General features: G+C 48.8%; 1 protein-coding gene across 1 annotated transcript; it reads left to right on the top strand.

Annotated features, from left to right (window-relative positions):
• Positions 1–2,870: 2,870 nt before the first annotated feature.
• Positions 2,871–4,969, top strand: LOC101565389 (clathrin interactor 1-like). Its single transcript, XM_004636016.2, has 2 exons — positions 2,871–4,029; positions 4,114–4,969. Exons 1-2 carry the CDS (start codon positions 2,916–2,918, stop codon positions 4,938–4,940), a joined length of 1,941 nt encoding a protein of 646 aa, XP_004636073.1. The 5' UTR covers positions 2,871–2,915; the 3' UTR covers positions 4,941–4,969.
• The last annotated feature ends 4,917 nt before the right edge of the window (positions 4,970–9,886 follow it).

Consider the following 9,886-nt stretch of genomic DNA (forward strand, 5'->3'; position numbering starts at 1 on the left):
GACCCTAGTGATGGACAAACATGGTAGCATGCAGGGAGCCCCCACATATCCCTGTCAGTATCCCTCTCTGGTTTGACTCCGACCTGTTCTTGACAACTCATTCCTGAGAGGTTGCTGCTGCAGATGTCGGGACACATAATGATGTTCAATTTGAACCCCCCAGAGGGGTGTTAGCCCTTCACGAAGCAGGGTGATTTACCACTGGAGTTGCGTAGGGTGGCCTCTCTGGGACTGCAGCGAGCCTGGCTGGAGCTATGACAACCATCCTGGGACTGGGACTTGTGTTCTCTTGTTGCAGAGCATGTGATTTCTAGCCTGGTCCCATGAGCCTCCCACTCCACTTAGCAGCTCCCTGGTGTGAGGCAGATCCACTTTGCAAAGACTGAGAATCATAGCCACCCTCCTGGGTGCTTGCTTCCAGGCTGGAAGTTCACTGAATGAAGTCAGTGGCTGCACAGGCCTGAGCCACCGAAGGGTGGCACTGCGGGAGTGTGAATGCGTTTCTACTCTCCTGTGGTCTGCCCCTCCCTCTGGTCAGAAAGGGCAAGACCCAGATCTTCTTGCTCCAGGGTGCAGCATTCCTGGACTACCGATGGCCCACATATGAAGGGGGACAGCAAGGAGGATGGTGGGGTTCAGTTGGATGGGGTGATTTGTATATGTGACAACTTCTTTGTTTTCTGTTGCTATCCTGTGAGTCTGAGCCCAAAGTGTCTGATGCAGGTTCACTGGGTCTGGTCAGGGGCAGAGTAAATTGCATTGGGTGGAAGAGGCCACGTCAGCACCAAGGGGAAAAAAAACAAAAACCCTAGAACAGTAAGCGTGACAGCTAGCTCTATGCCCCAACTTGATTTATCAGGAGGGCAAGGAAGCTAGTAGATGGTGGGGGGTCAGTTTGGGGAGAGATCAACTTTTGCATTGATGGACTGAGCCAAGCTGCCCACTGCAGGGAGGATGGGCAGCATCCATGCCGGCTTCCGGTCCTCAGGCCAATGAACAGGGCTGAAACTGGTGCTGTCAGACTCAGATCTTCTGACTGTCACTGGCTTCCTGGTCTCCCACTTGCAGACAGCAGACCGTGGGACTTCTCAGCCTTCATGACTACGTGATCTGATTCCTTATAATAAACTCTCTGTAGATACCCACCTCTACTTTATCTGTATCTTCTCCTTCTTCTTCTTCATTTCCAGGGCCTCATACTTTTTTTTAAAGATTTATTTATTTATGTATTTGGTACAGGGTCTCACTACACAGCTCAAACTAGTATTGATCCTCCTGTCTCAGCTTCCCCATCACTGGGATTACAGGCATGCGCTGCCACACCAGGTTTTGGTGGCCAGCACAGCACCCCCAGGGTTTTGGGGTTGGCATGGCATGCAGTACTGGGGATTGAACCTGGATCCTTGCGCTTGCCAGGAAGGTACTTAGACGGCAGAGCAATCTCCCTGGCCCCTGAGGGCCTCATACTTGAGCCAAATGCTCTACCCACTGAACTACACTCCCAGCCTTTTTTTTTTTTTTTTTTTACCTTCTTCCTAATTCCCCCAGGCTGGCCATGAACTTGTGATCTTCGTGTCTCAGCCTCCCACGTAGGTGGGGTGGAGGCCTGCACGCCTGCCCGGGGCCTTATCATCTCTCCCTTCATCTCTGTCTCTTTATCTCGCTCTCTCTTTCTGTTCCTGCCTGTAGCCTAGTGGTCCTGCTTCTCTGGAGAACGCTGGTTAATTCCTGAGTGTATCTCGAACCACAAATTGGAAAACAGAAAAGGAACGCTCCCTACTAAGTGACTTTCTGATATCTCATAATTCAAAACGTACCGAGGAAAAGACGGGAAGCGCTCATCATTTCTCTTGTTCCTGCTGCTCCGGGCCTCTCTGCACCTTCCTGAGGCTGCGCTGCCTAACCCGTGCTTCCGACCCAGGGGAGCACGGAGTCCCCTGAAGGGTGGAGGCTCAGGGCGGAGTGTGGCTACGCTCGCGGCTGGGCGCCGCATCCAAGTTACAAAGGGACCCTGCGAGGTCGAGGAAGTTGCTTAGCCGCTCCGAACCTCAGGTTTCTCATTTATAAGAATAAGGACAGCGCCCCGCTTCCGTGCGGCGCCTCCCCGGGGGTCCTGGGGTCCCCTGCGAGACCCAGCGCTCAGCTCAAGGCCCCAGATCCCCCGCGCCTGGAGCGCGCGCAGTGCCCGGGTCGCCCCCTCCCTTCCCATCCTACGGCACGCTGCGCCCGGGCCGAAACCGCGCGGGGACCCTCGAGAACCAGCATGCTTCCACCCCCCCCCCCCTTTTTCCTCTGAGCAGCTCTACATCTTGGGCCACGTTTGCCTCTGAGCTTTCGTCTTCCGCTTCAACATTCACAACGAACTCGGTGCGGGAAGAGCAGATTTGTTTGCAGGAACCAGGGACTCGGGCGCCACCTCGCGGCCGATTCGCCCCACTGCCTCTGCCGGGGGACTCCTGCAGGATCACTCGAGCTGGAATTCCAGCGTCCTGGGCCCGGCCCTGGCCTAAAAGTGTTTAAATTATACAGGCGGGAGTCCTAATTACAAAGAGATTTTGTCAGAGGCCACAAGCCAGGCGCCTTCCGACCACGCACCTTCTGCCTGGAGCAGTGGGCCGGAGTCTTTTCAGGTTCAGCAGCTTGGCCTTTACAGGCTTCCAAAAACCCAAAATCAACCACCTTGAAGCAGGAACAGAGGCCCTGAGAAGGCAGAATGCGTATGAGCTGGTCGCCTACCTGCAGAAGCAACGACGACGGGCGGCGCTGTGGCTGTAGCAAGGAAGGAGCTGACTTGGGGAGTTCCAGGTGGCGGGCGATGGCAGCGACCCGGGCCTGGACCTGCCCTGACACGGAAGTGTCCCGGGGGCCGTGGGAAGCCGGTGACCGAGGTGGCATCCCGGCCTGCGTGGGGCAAGATGTCGAACATGTGGAAGGTGCGGGAGCTGGTGGACAAAGCCACCAATGTGGTTATGAATTATTCAGAGATTGAGTCTAAGGTTCGAGAAGCAACGAATGATGGTCCTTGGGGACCTTCGGGGCAGCTCGTGGGAGAGATTGCCAAGGCTACATTTATGTATGAACAATTCCCAGAACTTGTGAACATGCTGTGGTCCCAAATGCTAAAAGACAATAAAAAGAATTGGAGACGAGTTTATGAGTCTTTGCTGCTCCTAGCTTACCTCATGAGAAATGGATCAGAGCGTGTTGTTACAAGTGCCAGAGAACACATTCATCATTTGCGATCCCTGGAAAATGACCACTTTGTAGATGAACACAGCAAGGATCAACGTAGAAATATTCGCCAAAAGGTGAAGGAATTGGTTGAATTTGCTCAGGATGACGACAGGCTTCGTGAAGAGCGGAAAAAAGCAAAGAAAAACAAAGACGAATATGTTGGAGTTTCCTGTGAGAGTGTTGGAGGCTTCGGATACAGTGACAGATACGATCCTGAGCCCAAATCAAAATGGGATGAGGAGTGGGATAAAAACAAGCGTGCTTTCCCGTTCAGTGATAAATTAGGTGAACCGAGTGATACAATTGGAAGCACAATTGGTGACACCATCAGCAAGTTCCGGAGGAAAGATAGAGAAGACTCTCCAGAAAGATGCAGTGACAGCGATGAGGAAAAGCAAGCAAGAAGAGGCAGGTCTCCCAAAGGTGAATTCAAAGATGAAGAAGAAACTGTGACGGCAAAGCACATCCACATCACACAGGCCACAGAGACCACCACAACTAGACACAAGCGCGCAGCCAATCCTTCCAAAACCACTGATCTTGGAGCGGCAGCGCATTGCACAGGGGACAAAGCAAGTCCAGATCAGAACGCCTCAACCCACACACCTCAGCCTTCAGTTAGGACTTCAGGGCCCAGCAGCAGGTCATCAGGTGACCTTGTTGATCTGTTTGATGCCACCAGCCCGTCAACAGCAGGAGGATCAGCTGATCTATTTGGGGGATTTGCTGACTTTGGCTCAGCTACTGCATCAGGCAGTTTCCCTTCCCAAGCAACAAGTGGGAATGGAGACTTTGGTGACTGGAGCGCCTTCAACCAAGCCCCGTGCACCTCTGCAGCTTCCGGCGGTGAGCTCCTTGGCAGTGCCTCCCAGCCAGCAGACTCTGGTGACTGGAGTGCCTTCAACCAAGCCCCGTGCGCCTCCGCAGCTTCCGGCGGTGAGCTCTTTGGCAGTGCCTCCCAGCCAGCAGTAGAACTTGTCAGCAGCTCACAGCCAGCATTAGGGCCACCTCCAGCTGCCTCAGGTTCTTCAGACCTGTTTGATCTCATGGGCTCAGCCCAAGCAACCATGGCATCTTCCCAGAGTATGGATTTCTCTTTGATGAGCACTAACACTGTAGCACTTGGTTTGCCCAAGTCAAGGTCACAGCCTTTGCAAAATGTTAGCACAGTGCTGCTGCAGAAGCCTAATCCTCTCTATAATCAGAATACAGATATGGTCCAGAAATCAGTCAGCAGAACCCTGCCTTCTTCTTGGTCTGACTCCAGCATAAACATCAGCCTAGACAACTCGCTACCTGGTGTGCAGCCATCCAAACTCCAGCAGCCATCGCTCAATACTATGATTCAGCAGCAAAATAGGCAACAGCCTCTGAATGTGATGACTCAAAGTTTTGGAGCCGTGAACCTCAGTTCTCCATCAAATATGCTTCCTGTCTGGCCACAAACCAACCCTTTGCTGGGGGGACCCGTGCCTGTGAGTATGCCCAGTGTGAGGACTGGCACCGTGGGAATGGCCCCTCTTGGGAACACTCCACTGATGAACCAGATGGGCATGATGGGCATGAACATGAACACGGGGATGCCAGCTGCTGGGATGGGCTCGACAGGCGCGGTGGGCGTGGGCGTGCCCACCCTGGCCATGACTTCCGGAACTGTGCAACCCAAGCAAGATGCCTTCGCAGATTTCGCCAACTTTAGCAAATAGGAGACTGAAAAGAAACAGATTGAATGAAGAATTTTTAGCTGGGCAGATAGGTGATATTGGGATGGAAAAATGCTAACCAGCTCCCTTTTCTTTTTATCAATTAATTGAAATAAAAGTACATAAAGAACCAAAAAGGCTGTTTTATAAAAATAAAGTATCTATCTAGTATTTCAGACCAAGCAAAAGCACTTAGGTCATGCAGTCAGAATAATTTTTCTCAGAGAGGATTGATTGCAAATAGGGCAAAGAGACCACTGAAACCTTTATAAATTGAAGAGTCTGTTTAACATCACTGGTGGGAAGGTGGGAATAGGACTGAATAAATGTGTTTAAATCTCTTTAAAAAAAAAAGAAGCAACGACGTTCCTTTTGCGTTCTGCAGACTTCATGGTCAGGCACCTCGTCAGGCTGTGAAATCCAGGAGCAGGTGATGGGGACTTAATAGAACCCGGGATTGAACTCAGGGCCTTGCGTTTGCCAGGGAAACACTTATTCCACTGAGCCATCTCCCTGTCCTCCCCCCTTTCTGAAAACTTTGTCAGGAGTTTGGCTGCAGCAGATAAGGACAGGAAGTGATGGAGGGGAGGAGGTGACCTGGGGTGGCGGGAAAGCAGGCTGTAGGCAACACCAGCCACCTACTTCCAGCGTGTGAGAGGATTCCGAAGGCTCGGCGAGGATTATTCTGTCACAGGCAGCTGTGCCCCAGAGTGACTGCACTGCAAAGCGAAAAAGACAGTGAGATTCGAGCAGAAAGCCTCCCTAGACTCACCCCTAATCTCAGGTATTTGATTTCCCATAACTGGGTCATTTAACCAATTCTTCAACTCTTCTTTTAGGCGCTGTCAAATACAAAAAGAAATGCAACTAGAGAATAAGGAAGATATTTAAATGGTGGGCAAGATTACAGGCGCTTATCCTGAAAAGCTCAAAGAAGAGTAAAACCAGGGTGGCTGTGTACTGGGGAGCAGGTGGCCTACTGCCCAAGACACACATTTATATTTGCCAGGGCAACTCTTCTGGCAAATGGCAGTAAAGTATTTTTTAGAAAACAGAAGCTTGGTCTCTTGGCACCACTGTGCGTTGAGGGGCAGAGGCCACCAAGGCCTGTCTCAAAAGCAGAACGCAGCCCACGTTGGTCTCTGCAGCAAAGTGTGGCCCTGCACTGCTTTAAAAAATGAAGCCATTAATGGCCAGCACTTAAAAACTGGTGGCCTTTCCATAAAAATTGGGTTTCTGGTTTGTGCCTGAAAAAGAATTTGGGGTACTAGAGTTTCTCCGTACAACACTTTTGACACCAAGGGTCCCCAGCTTCTCTTCTCTGGCTTTAGTGGACTCTGTGCTGTGCTCCCCTCCCTATCTGCAGCCCACAGTCACGCCCCTGGGTGCCCCAGCCTTGGACCTGCGTGGGGGAGGGGGACTCCTGGGGAGCCTGGAGAGGTGGTGACGTCACCCTATCCTTGACCCGCTGCCCCATTGCCTGCATCGTGGGAGACAACGATTGGCTTGGAAACTGGGCTTGTGGCTATCACAATAGCTGGGCTATAACAATAGCTCTGATTTATTTTTTTAGTCCATGAGCTAGGTACTGTGCAGAGCGGTTCATCTGTATACTTTCCTGGGGTCCCAACAGCTCTGACACGCGCTCTCACCGCCCTCGTGGAAGGTCGAGGCTAAGCAACTGAAGCTCACTAGCTGGCAGCGCCCAGCTCAGATCCGGGCCGATGCATCCATCCCGTGGCTGGCCTCCCCCCTCCTGCCAGCTCAGATGGGAGAGCCCGAAAGGCTTCGAGTAAACGTCAGGGGTTCTTCCTTAGCCTCTGGGCTACAAGGTTTTGGGGAAAGCTTACCTAGTCCATTCCAGCTCACCAGGGGCTGAGAATTTTGGTTGTTGAGTATAATTATTTCCGTCAACTAATTGGCACGGAGTGTTTTCATGCCTAAAAAATGAGGGGTCCTGGAATCCTGAATTTTGCCCAACCACGCTTGTTCTGTGTTTTGTGGTCTAAACAAGTGACTTCACACAAGACCCAACTGCCAGCGTGACTTTGTTCCCCGTGCTGCCAAGATGTCATTGGTCACTTGGATGACATAGTGAATTATTATAATTCTCATTCAGAGCAAAGGACTGCTTCTCATTGTGGGGTTACATCCCTCCAACTGTAAGTTTTGGTAACAAAATGCTCCATGTTGTGTGCAGAAATGAAAGTATTAAATAATATATTTTAGTTCTTAGTGACATAAAAACACTGAGGCAAATTTTAACTCTTCTTATGCTGTTTTCTGGGGTAAAATTTTGAAATGCTATCAGTTTATGAAATGTAAAAGTCGAAGCCACTATCTTATATCCTGCTAAATGTGTAGTAAATACGTGTGTGTATAAGGTGCCTAAATCTGGGGAGGTAGATAGCTCAGCAGCATAAGCGCCTGCCTGGCAAGTGTAAGGTCCTCAGGTTGATCCCTGGCGCAAAACCAAAACAATAAGTGCTTTCCTGGCAAGCACAAGGGCCTGAGTTCAATCCCCGGTTCCACCAAAAACAAAACAAAACAAAACACCCTCCCAACCAACAAACCCCCAAAAAACAAAAAACAAAACAAAACAAAAAATCCTAACTGTAAGGACACAATGTGGAGTAAAATAAAATCCAGAGATGAATAAATGTAGGAGTAGAAAAACACACTTGTCAGTTTACTCCTTTCCAGTGGTGGGCGGCCTGGCTTTTGCAGCTTAGCTGTTCTGTGGGAATCAAGAATGAAGTCATGCTTTTGCGTTGTGGCCCCTCCTCATCTTAGCTACTTTTCCTGTCCCGGGGCTCCACACCTGACTCCACACAGGAAGGGAGGAGAGGGTTCTCTTGGCTCACGATTTAGAGGGCTTAGTCCTTGCATGGCCCACCGGCTCCAGATGGAAGTGCTGTAGTGGAAGGGTCTGATGGAGGAAAGCTGCTCATGGGTGGGTGACCCAGAAGCAGAGAGTCCAGGGAGGAGCTGGGAAGGAAGATGAGTCCTTCCGGGTCATGCCCCAAGTGACCTCTTTCTTCTGACCAGACCCCGCTTACTAGAAGTCAGCGGGAAGACCCAGAATCCAGTCCCTTTCCCAAAACCCTGCCTGTGAGTGCCTGAGGCTTTTGGGATAAAGCATAGCACATCAAAATAGCTACAAAGAGTTTCTTTTGTCTATTAGTGTCACAAAATAACATAGCCTTAAAATACGTTTTCCTTTCCCTCATCCTAGTTGTTCTTTGCTTTTAAACAGTTTCTTTCACATTCACAATATCTATTGTACTTTTCAGATTTTATTTGCTCTTTCAGGTTCTCATACTAGCAAGACAATATGATGTTTGCACATGTGGGTCTGATTTATTTCACTTATGAGTGTGGTCTCTAGTTGTATCCATTTAAGCATAAAAGCCTTGAGTTTATCTTTTTTATTGCTGAGTAATACTCCACTGCATAAAAATACTACATTAAAAAAATCTGTTCCTCAGTTGATGGGCATTCGCTTTGTTTCCAAGATTTAACTATGACAAATTGTGCTGCTGTAGACATGGGTGCACATATGTCGCTGTGGTATGATGTTTTCAGTTCTCCTGGAAAAATATCTAGAAGGGGAACAGCTGGGTTGAACGAGACCCTCAATCCTAGCTTTTTGAGGGATCCCCACTCTGATTTCCAGTGGTTGTCCCAGTCTGCACTCCCACCAACGGTGGAGAAAGGCTCCTTTTTCCCCACAGCCCCTCCAGCATGTGTTATTGACTCACTTCTTGATGATTCTTTCTGGGGTGAGATGGAATCTCAGTGTTGTTTTAATTGGCATTACTCAAGTGGCCAGTGATGCTGAACTTTTTTTTTCATATTTATTTGCTATCATATTTCTTCATCTGAGGAATGTGTGTTTATCTCAGATGCCCATTTTTTGGACTGGGTCTTTGAACTTTGGAGGCCTGATTTTTTTCAATTCTTTATATATTCTAAATGGAAGTCCCTTTCTGAGGGACAGTTCAGCCACTTTTTTTTGGTTGCTTGACGTGTCTTAGTTTGGGCCACTGGCTGTCCTTCTGACATTTATCTTCTGGACATAAACCCATGGACTCACTGATGTGTTTTTTGCTCTCAGACAACAGTATGACCTACACAGAACTTCCCTTCTTCTTTGCAAGTGAAAATAACTGCTCAGAATTAACTCTGGAAGTCAGAATTATTGGTTTATGTGAGTTGCAATTAATATTTTAAAAGATAAATGTCAAATTGTCCTCCAAATAACAGAACAACTTTATCACCCATACCCCTGGCAGCATGCGAGTTCCAGGTCTTCCTTAATTTTTTTTTTGGCTTTTGATAACACTACACTCTAGTGACGGCTTCAGTCAGTGGGTGGAGCAGTATCTACTTGCTGTTTTTCCCTTTGCTTACGTGCCTGTTGATGGCTTGACACATTCTTCTACATGTATATTTGCTGCTTGAGTCTTCTTTTGTTTTTGTGTATATATTTTATACTCGTTCATAATGAGCAACATCGGACAGTTTTTTTTTTCTTTTCACAAACTTACCTAGTAAATCATTTAAAACGAATTCCAATCCAGAATTTCTTTAGTAGACTGCCAAAGACAGCTTATTCTCCATGACTTCCACTAGGTGTCGCTGTTCACCCGCTTAGCGAGCAAAGACTCCCGGGAAGCCGGAAGTCAGTGGTTAACTTTGCAGACAGCCGCTTGGCCAGGCTTCTAGGTTGCTTTGGCATACGCTGATCAAAAGATGACGTCATGCTGCAAGCATGCCAATCTATCGTGCATAAATATTTTTCTTGGGCGAATTTTTAAAATAATTTTATTGATAAATAGCAACGAGACAGTTTCAAATCAAATTGTTAGGACAGTTTCAATAATTAACACATTGCATACATTCTTCCTGTTGGGCAAATGTAGAGCAAAATCAAGGCAAACAGTAAT

This window comes from Octodon degus, unplaced genomic scaffold (assembly GCF_000260255.1).
Source record: "Octodon degus isolate 3935 unplaced genomic scaffold, OctDeg1.0 scaffold00077, whole genome shotgun sequence".
Taxonomy (NCBI): Eukaryota; Metazoa; Chordata; class Mammalia; order Rodentia; family Octodontidae; genus Octodon; species Octodon degus.

What these genes read in the sequence shown, in the direction of transcription:
- LOC101565389 (XM_004636016.2), top strand. Translation starts at nt 2,916, where the DNA reads ATGTCGAACATGTGGAAGGTGCGGGAGCTGGTGGACAAAGCCACCAAT. An exon ending in AAGTGGGAATGGAGACTTTG is followed by an intron (nt 4,030 to 4,113) that starts GTGACTGGAGCG and finishes CCCAGCCAGCAG; the next exon opens with ACTCTGGTGACTGGAGTGCC.